Source organism: Rutilus rutilus (assembly GCF_951802725.1).
Source record: "Rutilus rutilus genome assembly, chromosome: 9".
NCBI lineage: Eukaryota > Metazoa > Chordata > Actinopteri > Cypriniformes > Leuciscidae > Rutilus > Rutilus rutilus.
The window spans coordinates 7,821,703-7,841,903 of record NC_140223.1 but is presented as its reverse complement, the minus strand read 5'-3'; the positions used below and the strand labels follow the sequence as shown (position 1 = coordinate 7,841,903).

The window sequence follows — 20,201 nt, the reverse complement described above, 5'->3', positions numbered from 1 at the left end:
GTGAGGTTCGCGGGGTCCGTTTGTCTCGACCCGCCGCGGAACCAGAGCGCTTCGGTAGGAAGTGCTTGAAGGCTTGAGACGCTTTCTGGGCTTCGGTAAATCTCTCCACGAACTCGGAGAGAGAAGAACCAAAGAGGCCAGCGGAAGACAGCGGGGCGTCGAGAAACGCGATGCGCTCGGAATCGGCCATCTCCGTGAACGTCAGCCATATGTGCCTCTCAGCGACAGTGGCGGAAGCCATACAGCGTCCCATGGCTTGTGCGGCAGCTTTGGTGGCTCGGAGCGTGAGGTCCGAAGCACTCCTCAAATCCGCAATACAGACTGCATCAGGTCCAACCTCGTCCCATTTACGGAGGAGATCACCCTGGAATATCTGTAATGTAGCCATGGTGTGTAGCGCTGACGCGGCTTGCCCAGCGGCGGAGAATATTCGCGCGAGCAGCGTCGACGTCATGCGGCAGGCTTTTGAAGGCAACACCGGTTTAGTCCGCCGTCCAGCAGAGGGCGGGCACAGATGGGTCGCTATAGCCTGTTCCACCGGCGGCAGAGAGAGGTAGCCTCGTTCATTCGCCTTGTCCAGTGAGGAGAATGCAGGCGACACAGATGAGCGCGTACGCGCAGAGTAGGGCGCGTTCCAGGCCTTCGCAACTTCTTCATGTAACTCAGGAAGAAAAGGAGCGGGCTTAGATTCCGGAGAATTGCGCTCACCTGGGAGGAAGCTACCATCGAGCCGGGTGCGAGAGGGGGGCTCCGGTGCAGACCACTCGAGGCCGAGGCTCGCCGCGGCCAACGCGAGTACTCGCATGAGCTCCGTCTCAATGCTGGCTCTCACTGAGGGCTTTTGGGCAGGAGGCGCGAGGTCCTCAGAGCTCGCCCAATCCTCACTGCCTGAAGCGAGGAGAGAACAGGAATCCTTTTCCCCTGACGCGGCCTTCGAAACAACTTCCTCTGATGAAGCGGCGGCAGGCTGCGGGCGCTGAGCATCAGGAAGTGATTCGGGGGAGGTCGGTGAAGCTGCCGGGCGAACCGGCGAGCTTGGTCGGGGTGGAGAGGGTTCCGGGACCCGCTGCGAGCGGCGCTTCTTACGGCACGGCATCGCGGCGGTGAATGCAGGCTTCGAGAAGGATGCCAGGCGGGTCCTCAGAGCCACCATAGGCAAAAGCTCGCAGTGAGGGCAGCCGCCGTCAGCGAGTGCGAGCGTTGCATGGTCCTCACCGAGGCAGGAAACACAAATGACGTGGTCGTCTCCCCCGGCGAGTGGGGCTCTGCACGAGCCGCAGGATTTAGGCATCTTTAGAAAGACGCCGCTCTTTTAGGGGGTGAGTGCTACGAGAACACTCACACACACACACAAAACAGAGCACAATAAAGGATATGGGCGTCGGAAAGCGCAGCAGGTACGGCTGTAGAAGGCGGCGTAGGCCAGCGGCTTCGAGGGCTCGTCCCGCTGAAGTGCTTGCTTCGAACGACGCTGCTTCCGTGATCCAGCGATGCGTGCGCTTCGCTGAAGAGATTCAAATCAAGTGAATCAGCCTTCTCGAGCTCCTTTTATAGAGGTAAGCCACGCCCGTCTCGGCGGGAAGTGGCGAGGAGGGCGCGAAGCGCCCTCATTGGTCTGATGTTGCATCAGCCTGCGCTCGATAGGCTTATGCAGTTGCCGCAGAGCAGCCAATGAGCAGACAAGCCGTCTTGCTTCAGCTGTCTGCTGCTGCCGCAACGCGTTTTACATATATGAAAAATTAAAGGATAATTTTTGCTTCAGTGTTTCGTGAAAAGAGACTTTTCCCGTAGCGTTTTCAACGCAGTACGAGAGAACTCTCGTAAGAGAACTACAGTCCATCATAACACATTCCCTGTTTTCTCTTTGACTGTAATTGCAAAAGTTATTAAAAACGCTAGTTGTAATTTTTTTTTTTTTTTTAGAGGTAAAACCAAATTTATAATTGACTGTACTTTTTGAATTATTTCCTGTTGAATAAATAATTATTTTATATCTGGGATTTTTTTCTAAACTAATAATAATATTTGAATAAATATTTTAACCCCCAAAAAAAATTTCAGTGCATTGTGTCACTGTATATAAAAATTATGTTTCTGAAGTTGTTTATTTGTTTTAATTTAGTAACGTTTTTAAAACGTTCCACTAACAAGTAAGAATAACGTTTTGATGCTAACGTTTTTAGAACGTTTATCAATGACATGTTGGCACAACGTTACTTTGGTAACTTTGAGAGAACTTTTATCTAAGTTAATCATTGTGAAAACATTGTGATAAAAGTGTCTAATTCATACAACAAGCAAAATGCACTCAACTTAAATGAATACTGCTATTTTCCTGAACATAATTCTTTTATATTCTGGGATTTTTTATTCTGACCATAAAAAATATTTAAATGAAATAGTTAAATAATGTCAGTGCATTGTGTCATTAGTTGTGTCACTGGATTTACAAATTATATGTTTCTGAAGTTGATTTGCAGAATAAAAAGCTGTATAACTAATTTGTAATGACTAATATATATTTTTTAACATAATAACGTTTTTTAAAACGTTTATCAATGACATGTTGGCACAACGTTACTTTGGTAACTTTAAGAGAACTTTTATCTTAATATATATATTTTAACAATAACGTTTTTAAAACGTTCCACTAACAACGTAAGAATAACGTTTTAATGCTAACGTTTTTAGAACGTTTATCAATGACATATAACGTTGGCACAACGTTATAATAACGTTACAACAAGAACGTTTTTGATAACTTTTAGAGAACTTTCAGAGAACGTTAGCCAATGTTCTGAGAACGTTCCCTGTTAGCTGGGAGAGCTGAAGTCAGAGCAGCAAAACCTTCATCTGTGGCGCCACACTTACTCAACCTGTAGAGAACAATGACACACACTTCACTCTCAGTTCAGATCAGATCAGTAGCAGTGAATCCATTATTAAAGAGAAAGTTCAAACTTAAAGCACAAATTAATATGTTTGAGGGATCATTAGCTTGAGGTCTAAAATTTCACAAAACATGATCATAAAACATCTAAAGTATCATTCAATCAGGAAAAATAATCTCTTATTTACACTATAATAAAATTCAGTCTTGTGCAAAATCTGATTTAATAAATGACACTATTCACAACATAGGCTAGTTTTACTGTTACTTGCTAGATCTGTACTATGTAATATGTATGGAGTGTCAATTAGTGTGTGTGTGTGTGTGTGTGTGTGTGTGTGTGTGTGTGTGTGTGTGTGTGTTTTCATTTTACAAAATTAAAAACAATCCTTTAGAAAGTGTCAATGCAGAAAGATGAACATAATTAACAGTAAGAATGAATCCAGCATGTTCTTCATTTCTCAGTTCTGACTGTGTTGAGCTCGAGTCTGTTTAAAGTCAAGAGACTGAAATGTTGATTGTGTGTGAAAGTGTGTATTTCAGTGTGACTCTCAGTCCTGCAGTTTCATGTAATTGAGGAGTAGCTCATGTGTTGAACTTTACATTGTGATTCATGTGTGTATCTGCATTAATACTGCATTAACATTAGCTCAAATAGGGAATTTTAATAATCAATCAGGAATATGATTAATATATATCACATATTACAGTTACATTAAATTATCAAAGCTGAAAATAGATCGATTGTATATATGAATGATTACCACAACGAGTTATGGTTCGTCATTAATATATCAATAGTCTTATTACAGATCGAACAATCTGTTTGTCCAGCAAACGGCCGTAAGATCAACTTCTCAATAAAGTTATCACTTCTTATAATTCCAGGAAAATTAGTTTCTGGCCATGAAAATCATTCTCCTGTCCTTATAAAATTTAGATTACCGGTACTGAAATAGTAACAAATCGTAAAGCTTTGTAGCTAGGATCAACAAATCAGGGACTTTCCGTAATGTGAGCAGACAGACAGAATCAATCGAGGATATATTGGATTTTAATAATTGATCTAATAATACATCGAACTACAGTTACACACGGAATACATGTATATACAACAGAAACAAACAAACGAAAACATTACCAAACGAACACAAATTAATAGAGGATGAGAGAGATCACAGTACGGCAAAAATCACAGACAAAATGAACCTTGAGAGACACCAAGGAATCAAATCATATTAAGTTCCATAAAACTAATACTTGCAAAATGGTTCTCTTTGTGTTGCTGAGGAAAGCAGAGTCTTGCGTGTGTGTCCTTAAGAGCGGGGCGTGCTTTCTCATCTCTTCCGGGCGAGCGTGGTCGCGGGAGGTTCAAAGAGTCTCTTTAAAGTTGAAGTTGCCGATTACGTTCATTTCACTGAACGTAGGAAAAGTCCGGAGACGAAAATAAAGACGAAGAAAGAAAAGAAAAGAAAAATGGAGAAGAGCTCCCTAAGGAGCCATGGAACCGGAAACCTCTCAGAAAAAGTGCTCTGGAGAAACTTTCTGTGTCAGTCTCTTATGGAGAGGATGGGTTCACGCCTCTGTTCGCGCAAACAGCCAATTACCATCCGAGAATCTGAAGCGGGAAAAGTTTCCTTTGTCCTGTCGGACGGTTCATCTACATAGTTTATGACGGCGTTTAGAATTCTTCATTTCTACCCAGAAAGATGGTACACATAGAATAATACATTTTACTGTAATCTCCTGTATATGGTTGGTTCAGTCAGAGCGAGACGGTAAACAGATACCAAGAATGAAATATAAAACAGTTAAGGATACAAAGTTACAATCAAAAGCACGATTATAGGCATTTAAAGTTCGATTAACACACGATAAAATTGTAGATACTCCAATATGACATGGTCATATAAAATGCAACACAGGAATATATCAAACATTTGGAAATGTATGTATATGAGTAAGTCCATGGAAAGTCTGTGTCCGTCCGTGTGTGTCCGTAATGTCACATAGAAAGTTTTGTTATCTCTCTGGCTGAGAGAGAGGGGGTTTGGAATTCTCTTGAAGCTTGCAAAGCTAGGAGAAAGGAGTATATGATTGTCTCTGGAGAGGATCGCAGAGTCGTAAATGGTGTCAGAAGAAGGCAACCCAAACCAAGACCTGGTGGCTCCATGCCAGTAATTTAGATGCTCGAGAGTCCTGATTTACAATCAATGAGTTCAGAGTGTACAAGGCTTTGGGTTTCAGAGGGAATGTGCTCAGGAAACACAGAGAGTCCGAATTTGTTAATTCAGAACAAACGAACAAATGATTCATAGCCCAGTCGTTACATGTGTGAGAGTCAAATATGATCTTACCTCAGTCTCTCCAGTTTACAGTGAGGATTCTGCAGTACATCAGACAGCAGATTCACTGATTTTCCTATTTCATTCCCAGACAGATCCAGTTCTCTCAGGTGTTCAGGGTTTGATCTCAGAGCTGAAGTCAGAGCCGCAAAACCTTCATCTGTGACGCCACAATTACTCAACCTGTAGAGAACAATGACACACACTTAACTCTCTCAGTTCAGATCAGATCAGTTTAGCAGTGAATCCATTATTAAAGAGAAAGTTCAAACTTAAGGAACAGTCCACCATTTTTTCATATTAAACCATGTTATTCCCTTAACTAAGTTGATACTTACCTCTCTCGTCTCAGTGCGTGCACTCAATCGCTCTGGCGTGCGGCGACACTTTGATAGCACTTAGCTTAGCCCAGTTCATTCATTATGGACCAAACAGTAATGAAGTTAGAAGCGACCAAACACATCCACGTTTTCCCTATTTAAATACATTTACACGAGTAGTTACACGACCAAGTATGGTGACACAAAATAAAACGTGGCGCTTTTCTAAGCAGGTAAAAAGGATAACTATAATGTATGGCGGAATAGCACTTGGGAGCACTTCGACTCGCCGCAGTAAAAAGTCACTCCTGAAAAATCATCTCGCCCTCTCCCTCTCACTTCTGTCATTAGAACCAACATGACTTTTTACTGCGCTGAGTCGAAGTGATCCCAAGTGCTATTCCATTGAGTGCACGCACTGAGATGAGAGAGGTATGTATCTTTATGAAAAAACGGTGGAGTGTTCTTTTAAAGCACAAATTAATATGTTTGAGGGATCATTAGATTGAGATCTAAAATGTCACAAAACATCATAAAACATTTGAAGTATCATTCAATCAGGAAAAATAATCTCTTCTTTGCACTATATTACAATTCAGTCTTATGCAAAATCTGCTTTAATAAATGAGACTATTCACAACATAGGCTAGTTTTACTGTTAAACCGACTGCACAATTTTGGCCACGATTTGGCTGTCTGAGACAAATTTAGCAAATCCTAAAAGTTTCCTCTGATCTTAGGCCAAAACCTGAAGTGTTTGATCATTAGTTTGTCTTTGTTTGAAAAGATGTTTGATTAGTGTTGCTTTTTCAAATGCACATTAAAAGCGACTCAAACTCGCAGTGCTTTCAGATGGAGCAGCGTTTACTACTGATCAGAGCCGTACGTCTGTAATGACGTAATCCTGGAGGCAAGTTGAAGTGAACCCAAATGCAACTTTAACAAAACAAACATTAAACAAAGGCTGGAAACTGAAAACAAAGACAAGAACCTGTAAAAACATGCAATACTAGACAAAGACACAGGGCAAACTTGAGGGCTTAAATACACATGACTAACGACAAAAGACACCTGTGAACAATAAATCAGACGATTAACCAATGACAAGACACATGGCAGGATCACATGACAAACAGGGAATCACATGACAAGACGAGAACCAGGCACAAGAAACAACCCAAAACATGACATCATAGCCCCCCCTCTATGGGCGGCTCCTGACGCCCCATCAAAAAAAAAAAAAAAAAGTTCAGGAAGGTTGTGGAGAGGAGGCGGACCCGAGGGCGGGATGGAGGGCCAGGCCCGTGGAGCGGCAGAGGGCCTGAAGACTGCGGCAAGACGGGAGGCGGATCAGGCAGTGCAGGCGACCAGGGAGGAGCAGATGGTTCAGGGCTACAGGGCGGACCAGACAGTTCAGGAACAGACACCGGCAGCCATCTCTGCTGAGGGATCAGGCGACGGTCATCTTTGCTGAGTGCTTAGGTTCAGTGCTGCGTTCCAATCCACTTTTAGACATGCATTTGCGAACTTCCCTAAGCGCTTCCCCTCGGGGAATCCCTGCCGCCATTTTGAAGTGCGTTCCACTTCGTGAAGTGGATGAGGGAAGTTTATATGGACAGACCCTCGTTCCCTCGATTTTGACCGAGGGAGCGAGTCTGCTTCAAATGTACACTTCAGGCACCTATATGTCCCACAATGCAGTACGATTGTGACGTCACCACATATCTCGTCTAATCACCACCACACAGACAACTCTATGATATATTAATTATAATGTTTTAAATTTAAAACAACCCAAACAAACAAACATTTGAATGCTGCATTAAACAAATTATTAAAGGGAATTTTTTTTTTAAATAATAAAATCAGCTCCACAGCTGATTCCAAGTGATCAAGTGAACGAGACGAAGAGAAGTTAGCGAGTGAAGGGCATGACAATTTTGGACTGGAACACAGCACAGGCGTGGTGGTGGCCATCTCTGCTGAAGGCTCAGGCGACGTGGCGTCAGCCATCTTGTCGAAAGACACTGGCTCGGCGGCGGCCATCTTGTCCGGAGACACAGGCTCGGCGGCGGCCATCTTGTCCGGAGACACTGGCTCGGCAGACGTGACGTTAACCGTCTCTGGATCGGCAGAAGTGATGTAAAGCTCAGGCTCGGCAGGACTGACGTGAAGAAACTCAGGCTGAGGGGATATTGTGGGTTTGTGGAGCTCCTCCTTCGTAAAGCCCACAGTAAAGGACGAACCGCTCAACAAAAGGGCCATGTCAATATATTCAATTAGCGTCCATTGAGGGGTGTTGTCAGGCATGAGGTAGTCAAGATTGTCCTTAAGCCCATAGCAAAACATGTCTTTCAAATCCTCATCATTGAAATCCACCCCATGACAAAGCCCACAAAACTCCTCTTCATAATTTTTGATCGGACGGTTACCTTGGCGGAGAAGGAAGAGACGGGTTGCTGGATCCATATTTAGGTCTAGTATTCTGTAATGACGTAATCCTGGAGGCAAGTTGAAGTGAACCCAAATGCAACTTTAACAAAACAAACATTAAACAAAGGCTGGAAACTGGACACAAAGGCCGGAAACTGGACACAAAGGCCGGGAACTGGACACAAAGGCCGGGAACTGGACACAAAGGCCGGGAACTGGACACAAAGGCCGGGAACTGGACACAAAGGCCGGGAACTGGACACAAAGGCCGGGAACTGGACACAAAGGCCGGGAACTGGACACAAAGGCCGGGAACTGAAAAAACATGCAATACTAGACAAAGACACAGGGCAAACATGAGGGCTTAAATACACAAGACTAACAACAAGACAAGGGACACCTGTGAACAATAATCAGATGATTAACCAATGACAAGACACATGGCAGGATCACATGACAAACAGGGAATCACATGACAAGACGAGAACCAGGCACAAGAAACAAAACCCAAAACATGACAACATCATTGACAAGCTGCACATAATAAATAATCACAGCTTTTGTGATTTCATAATAGCGATAAGCAAAATCTATTTCATGTTAATTGCGATTAATCGTGCAGCTCTATTTGATATGTTCACCGACAGCCGATTAATGAACGTTGCGAAAAAATTTGACCAAATTTGACCTCTGACGAGATTCTGACAGTGTCAGAAGATTTGACTCTCAGTCCTGCAGTGTGACTTCTCCTACGACAACTGTCAAATTGTCTTCGTTTTTCAAGACAAGCCATGACCAAAATAAACATTAGAGATTTCTGTAGCCACCATTTCAATCCCGTGTGTGACACTAAACGTGTCATTGATTGATGATGTAAAACATGTTCAATCATTTACAGCTCAATAATCTGAACTCACAGCAGCACAAAGAGGCTGAACACTTCAAATATACTTTACATTGTGATTCATGTGTGAGGGTCAAATATGATCTTACTCCAACAAATTTCTCCAGTTTACAGTGAGGATTCTGTAGTACATCAGACAGCAGATTCACTGATTTTCCTATTTTATTCCATGACAGATCCAGTTCTCTCAGGTGTTCAGGGTTTGATCTCAGAGCTGAAGTCAGAGCAGCAAAACCTTCATCTGTGAGATCACAATTACTCAACCTGTAGAGAACAATGACACACACTTCACTCTCTCAGTTCAGATCAGATCAGTTTAGCAGTGAATCCATTATTAAAGAGAAAGTTCAAACTTAAAGCACAAATTAATATGTTTGATGGATCATTAGATTGATATACAAAATGTCACAAAACATGATCATAAAACATCTAAAGTATCATTCAATCAGGAAAAAGAATTTCTTATTTGCAAATCAAATCAAATCAAATCAAATCAAGTATATTTGTATAGCGCTTTTCACAATACAGATTGTATCAAAGCAGCTTCACAGTATTAAAATAAAATAATACAACAAAGTTTGTTTCTAGTGGAATTTATTGATTGATAGAATAAAATTAAATATCCCCAAAATATCCCCAACTGAGCAAGCCAAAGGCAATTTGCACTATATTAAAATTCAGTCTTGTGCAAAATCTGCTTTAATAAATTAGACTATTCACTACATACGCTAGTTTTACTATGTTACTTAGATCTGTACTATGTAGTATGTATGGAGTGTCAATTAGTGTGTGTGTGTGTTTGTGTGTGTGTGTATTTTCATTTTACAAAATTAAAAACAATACTTTGGAAAGTGTCAATGCAGAAAGATGAACATAATTAACAGTAAGAATGAATCCAGCATGTTCTTCATTTCTCAGTTCTGACTGTGTTGAGCTCGAGTCTGTTTAAAGTCAAGAGACTGAAATGTTGATTGTGTGTGAAAGTGTGTATTTCAGTGTGACTCTCAGTCCTGCAGTTTCATGTTATTGAGGATCAGCTCATGTGTTCAATCATTTACAGCTCAATAATCTGAACTCACAGCAGCAGAAAGAGGCTGAACGCTTCAAATATACTTTACATTGTGATTCATGTGTGAGAGTCAAATATGATCTTACCACAGTTTCTCCAGTTTACAGTGAGGATTCTGTAGTACATCAGACAGCAGATTCACTGATTTTCCTATTTTATTCCCAGACAGATCCAGTTCTCTCAGGTGTTCAGGGTTTGATCTCAGAGCTGAAGTCAGAACAGCAAAACCTTCATCTCTGAGATCACAATAACTCAACCTGTAGAGAACAATGACACACACTTCACTCTCTCAGTTCAGATCAGATCAGTTTAGCAGTGAATCCATTATTAAAGAGAAAGTTCAAACTTAAAGCACAAATTAATATGTTTGATGGATCATTAGATGGAGATCCAAAATGTCACAAAACATTATCATAAAACATCTAAAGTATCATTCAATCAGGAAAAATAATCTCTTAAATTACACTATTCACTACACAGGGTACTGTAAGCCTGACTCAATCAGCCCAATGCAATGGAGGCATCCGATCAGCGGGTGAAGGTCTCTGCGTGTTACTGTCTTTCCTCGTGGCAGAGTAATTTGATCAAATGAAATAATCTTTTTCATATGTATTACCTTGTTATTTCATCTAATTCCATAAATGAAAAGGTTTTAATGATATCTGTGCATCATTAAATGTGAGCGAATGTTTGACTTCTTTTTAACTCTTTACTGAAAATAATGTCAGTCAGTTAGAATAAAATCAAATGTTTACAATTTATTATGTCAGGTAAATATATCATGCCAATTTCATAATCAGTTCAAAGGTAATAGATACAAAACATCAAATGCTCTGGAATAAAGAGAAGATGCGAACTTTGACATTATAAAATACATGATGTGAAGTGTTTTGCATATACCACATCACAGGCTGGTCTGGGTTACAGAATCACGCTGCTCCTCTTGTTGCATTTCTTTATATAGACAAACTTATTTCACATGGAAACATTTGCTAACAATGGGAATTTACATTCAGAGTTTACACCTTTTGAGAGCAGGAGGCCATTTGCCTGGAAGACCCACCCTCTTCTGTGTGCGAGTTATCTGTAAACTCTTAAATACCTTATTACCTTTTTGGTTTACCTCTTTGGGAATGAGACATTCGTACCAGTTGCACTGAGAAATTATAAATGAAATTTCATGTGTAATAGTGTATGATAATTATTCACATTAAACCATATAGATTTTTGGGTGAATTTCAGGTGATCTCTGCATGAGAGAGAGGGGGAACGGGGGAATGGCGGGGTCAAGGGAAAAATATGTAGATTAGGATTGCTTAGGTGAGAATTGTGTCTCGAATGGTGGTGCTAGTTTCACAAGAGTAAGTTCAAATGTTAAATTCCTGAAAAGTCCTTTGTCTTCTCGGGGAGTGGTCGCTCCTCAACTAGACTGCCCGCCATTTTCTAATTTCTTAAGTCTTACACTAGTTTTGCTATGTTACTTAGATCTGTATGTAATATGTATGGAGTAATAAATTGGTGTTTGTGTGTGTGTGTGTTAGCCTGGCAAGCCAGACCTACATCAAGATGTTAGGTCTGGAAACTCACCATAGACGCGGTTTAATCCGAGGGGCTGGATAAACGGCTGTCTTTCAAATTCCCTCTGCACGCAATAGGACAGCGCTTCAACCAACCAGAGCGTTTTCCCAACAGCAGAGCTTAGTTGATAGATTCAACTTTTGCCATATCTGGCCGGCAAAACGACGAACACATCTTCCTTTTTTTAAGAATGACTTAAAGGCAGGGTAGGTAGGATTTTTCAAAAAAAAAACATTCCAAATTTGTTTAAACTGTCTTTATATACCAATACATAATTAAAATGTAAGTACTCTGAAAAAGAGAGTATAAAAATCGAGTGTCTGTAGACCTCTCACGACTGTTGTAAACACAGCTAATTATTTCCATTCACTCCACCCCCTCCCTTCTGGGCTCCTTCCAAAGCCACGCCCCCAAAACACATGAACGCGCGACGCCAAACGCTCAGGCTCAGCTGGAAGACGCATTTATTTACCTGAGACGAGTGGAGAGGAAGGAGCGCAGTGCATGCAGTGACATCATGTCAGAATCACATGTAATACATAAAATGGGAGAGAGGCCGCACTATGCTTAAATATATTTTTGTTTTTATTTGCACAGACGCGTTTCGGTGCGTGCCTTCCTCTGAGGAAGTCACGCGCCGAAACGCGTCTGTGTTAATTTCCTCTGGCTTTATCAAGTGCCAGTTTCGTTGCAGCCTTTTCTGCCTCAAGACTTTCTTTTTTTAGCCTTTTTGTCAGGGCGAGTAGTTACAAGCAAAGCTGGTATTGGTAGTTTTGGCTGCATTTTATCTGCCATTGTGCCGCAAAATCCTGCTTACTCGGTGTAGTGAGCTCAATGTTTCCGGAAACGGTGACATGTGATTAGTGCACGCAGGGCTGTGCACACAGTGGTGCTCGGGCACGAGACATGAAGGCATCTGATTGGTTCTTTACATTCGCACCGAATGGCAGTGATTGGTCAGAGTTTTTACTGTCCTACAGCTGCTACAGAGGTCAGATTTTTTTCATTCCTTTTTCTGAACACATAATGTATTGACTACTATCAGAATGGAAGGACCATTTCACCCAGTATAAAAAAAAATGTTTCTGAACAGGATTACCTACCCTACCTTTAAGTGCCGTTCTTTGCTCTTTTCTCAAAGAAAAACTTAACTCCAAGTCCTCCCAAATCGCAGCCAAAGCTGATTCGAAAGACCGTTGTTCTCCATCAGCAGCCATTCTTTGTTTTCAAGTGGCAGCCGTCGCAACTCTGTCGTCATTATGTTAAGCCCGCCCCCGCCTACTCTATACACGACATGATTGGCCTGACCCAATTTAGGTTTTTGCAGCTAGAAGGTCTATTGAGAGTTGCTAGACCCCCCTGGCTGCGAAATAAATTTTGCTGCCGCTAGGGTGCGTCTAGATTTCTAGGCTATGTGTGTGTGTGTGTGTGTGTTTTCATTTTACAAAATTAAAACCAATCCTTTAGAAAGTGTCAATGCAGAAAGATGAACATAATTAACAGTAAGAATGAATCCAGCATGTTCTTCATTTCTCAGTTCTGACTGTGTTGAGCTCGAGTCTGTTTAAAGTCAAGAGACTGAAATGTTGATTGTGTGTGAAAGTGTGTATTTCAGTGTGACTCTCAGTCCTGCAGTTTCATGTTATTGAGGATCAGCTCATGTGTTCAATCATTTACAGCTCAATAATCTGAACTCACAGCAGCAGAAAGATAGCCTGGGAAAACCCAGACAAACTTCCGACAAATTTAGATTTGCTCTGCAAGTAGTCTGGCAAAGAGCTCATTCAAGCCCATTTCTAATCCGTCCAAATTGCGGCACTAATCAAAAAACGTTGAAAGCTCAGCTTTACACGATGACGATCGCTCTAATTGGTTTTAGGTCTATCCAATTGCGCCCAGAGGCATTTGAGCGACGTCCGTTGGTGAAGCGCACCAACTTTTAAATGCATTATTATATTCAAATTGCAAACACATGAGGACAGTCTCCATGAAAGACCCACTGGCAGATGAACGTGCTACTACATTTCTCTCCGAAACAGTAGGAAATTAAATTAGATTTAATAGAGGATTTTAACTGTGACAAGATGATTGACAGGGCAGTTTACGTGACAGGATGCACACGACAGATCCGTCCAATAAAGATGATGAAGTAGTATGTCCCAAAGCTTGCCTACTTTTTTGCTACACATTCAAAAGTAAATACATTTTCTTCACAAAAAGAGTACATACTTTTATGGCGTAGTGTAACTTGGATGCAGCATATGGCTTTACACGATGACGATCGCTCTGATTGGTTTTAGGTCCATCCAATTGCGCCCAGAGGCATTTGAGCGACGTCCGTTGGTGACGCCCCTTTGGAAATGAGTTATTCATGAAGCTTTGCCAGACCATAACTCAGTTACTACTGAGAATGGTCTGGTTTTAACCAGGCTATAATCAATGTGCTTTTACTATAAATTCTAACTCACAGCAGCAGAAAGAGGCTGAACACTTCAATTATACTTTACATTGTGATTCATGTGTGAGAGTCAAATATGATCTTACTCTAATCTCTCCAGTTTACAGTGAGGATTCTGTAGTACATCAGACAGCAAATTCACTGATTTTCCTATTTTATTCCCAGACAGACTCAGTTCTCTCAGGTTTTCAGGGTTTGATCTCAGAGCTGAAGTCAGAGCAGCAAAACCTTCATCTGTGATGCCACAATTACTCAACCTGTAGAGAACAATGACACACACTTCACTCTCTCGGTTCAGATCAGATCAGTTTAGCAGTGAATCCATTATTAAAGAGAAAGTTCAAACTTAAAGCACAAATTAACATTTGATGGATCATTAGATTGAGATCCAAAATGTCACAAAACATGATCATAAAACATCTAAAGTATCATTCAATCAGGAAAAATAATCTCTTATTTGCACTATATTAAAATTCAGTCTTGTGCAAAATCTGCTTTAATAAATTAGACTATTCACAACATAGTATTTCAGTGTGACTCTCAGTCCTGCAGTTTCATGTTATTGAGGATCAGCTCATGTGTTCAATCATTTACAGCTCAATAATCTGAACTCACAGCAGCAGAAAGAGGCTGAACACTTCAAATATACTTTACATTGTGATTCATGTGTGAGAGTCAAATATGATCTTACCACAGTTTCTCCAGTTTACAGTGAGGATTCTGTAGTACATCAGACAGCAGATTCACTGATTTTCCTATTTTATTCCATGACATACTCAGTTCTCTCAGGTGTTCAGGGTTTGATATCAGAGCTGAAGTCAGAGCAGCACAACCTTCATCTGTGAGATCACAATAACTCAACCTGTAGAGAGATGAAAATCAAATAATCAAATAATAATTTAAACACTATCAAATACCTTTCCAACAAATTTCAATTCCAATATAATTTAACAATGTAAAATTCTTATCCAAGGTTCATAGTCAAATGTTTAAATTTACAACAATATTGCTTTTGCAGCGGTAAGAACTGTAGCCAATCACAGACATGTTTGCTGATCTCTTTTTTGTTCAGTGCCGAGTTCTTCACGCTCACGAATCCTCTCATTAACAGATTTTCATGACAAAAATACATTGATTCTTTATTGTCAATCTCACAGTAAAATTGAATTGTGAAGTTTTAGTAAATTTTAAGCTATACATCAAGTAAATGTTTAATTGTCCATATAATAGTAAAATGTAAATGTATGACTCTGCTGTGTAAACCATACATCAAATGTTTTTTAGGAGATTTGAGCTGCTTGATAAATTAGCTGTTTCTCCAGTTGTTTGCTTGGTCTTAATTTCTTTTATCATTTCATTTAAATATTTAAATTCCTTCTTTATGTGCAAGAACATTCAACTAGTAAACCTGAATTATTTATTCATAAACACATTTTCTGACTTTGTTTGAATGCCTGAAGGAGTTTACATTGTCACGGTTTAAGAAACACATCAAATACTGACCACTGAACTCTAGACAACATCTGCAGCACTGAAAATTTATGAATCTTTTATTTTCCTGATGTTTTAACAGTGAACTGATTGTTCTGATTGATACTTACTGAACTGATCTGGATTCTTTAATCACAGGAAGAAGCTTCTGAAGAGCCTTTAGTTGTTCAGTTTTATTGTCTCTTCCAACAAAATCATTAATATCAAACTTGTCCAGCTTCTTCTCTGATGTCATCAACACAAAGACTACAGCTGACCACTGAGATGAAGAGAGTTTGGCTTCCTTTATTCTTCCAGATTTCAGATACTGTTGTATTTCCTCCACTAGTGAACGATCACCCAGTTCATTCAGACAGTGGAACAGATTGATGGATTTCTCTGGAGAGTCAATGGTCCTGATCTTCTCCTTGATGTACTCAAATGTTTTCTTATTGCTGTCAGATCTTCTTGTCTGTTTCATTAGTCTTTGTAGGAGAATCTGATGAGACTCCACAGACAGACCCAGAAGAAACCGCAGGAAAAGATCCAGATGTCCATTTGTAGTCTGTAGAGCCTCATTCACAGCTCTCTGATGCAGCTCAGATAATGAAACATGTTCTTCTGGTGAATTAAGCTGAAACCAACCCTTCATTTTAGACCGCAAACTCTGTTTAGAGATTGAGTCAAACACATTTGTGTTGTTGATTGTACAGGAGAGATGCACATATAGAGCTGCTAGATGTTCCTGAACGCTCAGATGAACAAAGCAGAAGACTTTCCCCTGATACCAGCCAAACTCCTCTCTGAAGATCTGAGTGCACAATCCTGAGTAAACTGATGCTTCTGTCACATCAATGCCACACTCTCTCAGGTCTTCCTCATAGAAGATCACATTGCCTTTCACAAGCTGCTGAAAAGCCAGTTTCCCCAGTTTGAGGATCATGTCTTCATCTGTCAGGGTCTTCTCATAGTCCTTCTCATGTTTGATGTTGGTCTGAAGGATCAGGAAGTGTGTGTACATCTGAGTGAGAGTCTTGGGAATCTCTCCAGTCTCTGCTTCGCTCAACATCTTCTCCAGAACAGTGGCTGAGATCCAGCAGAACACTGGGATGTGGCACATGATGTAGAGGCTCCTTGATGACTTCAGGTGTGTGATGATTGTATTGGCCAGACTCTGATCACTGATTCTCTTCCTGAAGTATTCCTCCTTCTGTGGATCATTGAAGCCTCGTACCTCTGTCACTCGATGGACACACTCAGAGGGGACGAGATCGGCTGCTGCTGGTCTGGAGGTGATCCAGATGAGAGCAGAGGGAAGCAGATTCCCCACAATGAGGTTCTTCAGCAGCACGTCCACTGAGGCTGATTCACTTACATCACACAACCTCACATCGCTCTGAGAATCCAGAGACAGACGACACTCGTCCAGACCATCAAAGATGAACAACACTTTATATTTGTCACTGGATATTTCCATTTCTTTAGTTTCAGGGAAAAAGACATGAAGAACATCTGAAAGACTGAGTGTTTTGTCCTTCATCAGATTGATCTCTCTGAACGGAAGTGGAAATATGAGCTGGACGTCCTGGTTCTCTTTCTCTTCAGCCCAGTCCAGGATGAACTTCTGCACAGAGACTGTTTTTCCAATGCCAGCGACTCCCTTTGTCAGCACAGTTCTGATGGGTTTGTCTTGTCCAGGTAAAGGTCTAAAGATGTCATTGCATTTGATCGGTGTGTCCTCTATTGCTGCTCTCCTGGATTGTGTCTCAATCTGTCTCACCTCATGTTCATTACTGATCTCTCCACTCTCACTCTCTGTGATGTAGAGCTCTGTGTAAATCTCATTCAGGAGTGTTGGGTTTCCCTGCTGTGCCGTTCCCTCATACAGACACTCAAACTTCTTCATCAGATTTGATCTAAACCTGTTGAGGACTTCATGGCTGTAAAATTAAAATACCACAGTATTAATAAACACAATGTCTTTTTTTAATCATATATTTTGTTGAAATGTAATACCTGAGATCAGTCTGTGTATCTGCACTCTTAAAATATACTGGATGACCCATAGACGCGTCACTCCTCATAGACACACAGCTGGGCTCTGGTTCTGATCTCTTCTGATGAACTGAACTATAACAAAGTTTAAAGTTAAACATATTTGCCATATTCAACATATTACATATCCATTTATCAATAAAACAATCTTCATGATTATTTAATTTACACTGTTACAAATATTGTACATTGAAATGAGTTCTTTCACAGATGTCTCTCTGTGTGAGCAACACTATACTGTATGCATTAAAATATTATATTAAAACATTCGGTTACACTTTATTTTAAGGTGTCATTGTTACAGTGTAATTATATATTTAAGTACTGAGTAATATTAAGTAACTACATGTACTTACTATAGGGTTAGGGTAGGATTAGGATTTGGTTGAGGGTTAGTTGCATGTAATTATGCATAATTTACTGTTATTACTATGGTAAGTACATGCAACATATGTAACAAGGACACTGTAAAATAAAGTGTTACCAAACATTCTTCTTGTACATTGTTCATATCTTGTAGAATATATTATTGATAATGTTCTGATAATATAAAATGCCATACTATAATCATATTTTTATAGAAATGTAATACCTGAGATCATGTTGTGTATCTCCACTCTTAAAATATACTGGATGAATCATAGACGACTCACTCCTCATAGACACACAGCTGGGCTCTGGTTCTGATCTCTTCTGATGAACTGAACTATAGCATAAAAAAAATATTGGTGATAATATTTTAATATTAGTTCTTAAAAGGTATTTTAATAAAAAAAAAAAAAAAAAAAAAAAAAACTGGCTGGTCTCATTGTTTTCAATAAAATTAAAGTTTTTCACTTAATAAAAACATCTTTACTATAATTTAAAGATTATTTAATCTGTAGTTTATTCAAAATACCTGCATCCTGGATAAAAATCTTCATTTCTGGATGTTTGAATTTCATCCATGATGAAGCTGAACAGTTGAAACAGAATCTGATCTTCACCACTGACTCTGAATGGAAATGACAAACAATAATTCACAATAATTCAGCTGAACGGAACCTGAGATTCAGAGAAACAGTAACACAAAGCTAAATAAACCACAGACAACACGAAACAATGAAACCATGTTTTGCTCTAAAACGAAAAATATCAATATAAAATAACGAATATGTCCTTTAGGGGAAATAGGCTAATATTGGCCTAAATGCGGAAGTCACCTGTAAAACGTCTCGAGACCTGAACACTCACCTTGATCAACGTTTGATCACATTCAGATTCACAAAATCCACCGCCGTTTATGCACGTAAAATTCGTGTCTTAGCTTTTGTGAAGGTTTCCATTAAACACTTTGCATTTGGCACTCAGTATAGAATCGATTCTGGCTGTTTAAATGGCAAAAGATCAACTCTAAAAAACCGGTCGAACCAGTAGCCTACATCCATAGTGCCTACATCAAATCGGACTTAATCGTTCGTAACAGTACGCGTCTCGAGTCAGCGCTGATCCACAAGTTACTAAAGTTACTCACTTTCGGACATGCCTGACAGTCCCTCCGACTCAAAATAAAACGATATCCCGGAGTAGGCCTATATTTTACTCCAGTAACTCCAACAGTTCACTGAACTGAGGCATGTTGTGCTGAGAGAACTGACAAGCACGAGAAGCTGATACATACTGCGCATGCGTGTGCTACCGAACGTACAGGTCAAAGAGTATAGAAGTACCAAGAGGCGAAACTCAATAGAACGTTCCATTGCAACAAACTCACCCATGCGCAGAGCTGCAGCTCCGCCATCTTGGACTGAACGCAACACAGCTGTCATAGAATTGAACGATACCGGTTCAAATTCAAAAGCGGTTAAATGAACTAAAAAGTAGTTTCTAGTTTTTAATATCTCTAGAGCAGACATCCCATGTCTCCCGGAAGATCCGGGAGTCTCCCGCATATTGATAGCGGCTCCCTGATGCCCACAAATTAGCTAAAATCACCCGGAATCTAGAGCGAGCGAGCAAGAGCGCGCAGCTCCAAACCGTGTAACGTTAGAGCACACGGCAGAAAGGGTGAGGGAGCGAAATATCAACATATCAACCTAAAATGTGGAACACAACTTGTTCAGATTTTTTGCTTTCATTTTCTTGCAGTTCTAGAGTAAAATATATTTTGTAATATATATATTTTATATAAAATATAAATAATTATATTTTAAATTTGTACATTTTAATAAACTCAAACTTATATAACTTTTTTCTGTTTCACTTTCATAATTTATTTCACTTCAACAATAATCTGACAAATTAAAACAAGACCAACCATAGGTCTAAATTCCAAAGCATTCCTGAATTACAACCATTAAGTTTGGATAGTGATTTTCATGTTTATGCGAAAAAAAGTTAAAGGGTTAATTTAGCAATGAATTAATAAAGCAGTCATTTGCCAGGTTAGGTGTTCATATATCTCTGAAAGTATGCGATTTAAAAAGCCAATTTCGAGTCTTGACAATTTCGACCAAATACATAACATTAGCAAACTGTTACTATGGGATAGCTTACATTAACGTTACAGCACCTGTTATCGTTGACGTTAGCTCACTTTAAAGTTAATAAAAACCTTTTCTACTTTACCTCTCTGGATCTTTGGGGAATCTATGAAATGCTAGTTGATTGGTTGTACACTGGTAGTTGTTGCAGTTGATG

The 20,201-nt window shown here is 40.2% G+C and overlaps 1 protein-coding gene across 2 annotated transcripts; it reads right to left on the bottom strand.

Moving 5' to 3' along the window:
* Positions 1-3,926: 3,926 nt before the first annotated feature.
* LOC311296729 (NACHT, LRR and PYD domains-containing protein 3-like) lies at positions 3,927-19,115 on the bottom strand. Of its 2 annotated transcripts, XM_084418611.1 has the most exons (10): positions 18,756-19,115; positions 18,421-18,516; positions 18,115-18,228; positions 17,484-17,597; positions 15,599-17,407; positions 14,689-14,859; positions 14,084-14,254; positions 10,048-10,218; positions 8,982-9,156; positions 3,927-5,418 (listed from the first exon to the last, which is right to left on the bottom strand). In XM_084418611.1, the coding sequence occupies exons 2-10, from the start codon at positions 18,468-18,470 to the stop codon at positions 5,410-5,412; spliced, it is 2,784 nt and encodes a 927-aa protein (XP_084274737.1). In that variant the 5' UTR covers positions 18,471-18,516; positions 18,756-19,115; the 3' UTR covers positions 3,927-5,409. The 2 variants fall into 2 exon arrangements, with proteins under 2 accessions (XP_084274737.1, XP_084274736.1); XM_084418610.1 differs by lacking the exons at positions 18,115-18,228; positions 18,421-18,516; positions 18,756-19,115 and having other exon boundaries at positions 17,484-17,571.
* Positions 19,116-20,201: the final 1,086 nt, after the last annotated feature.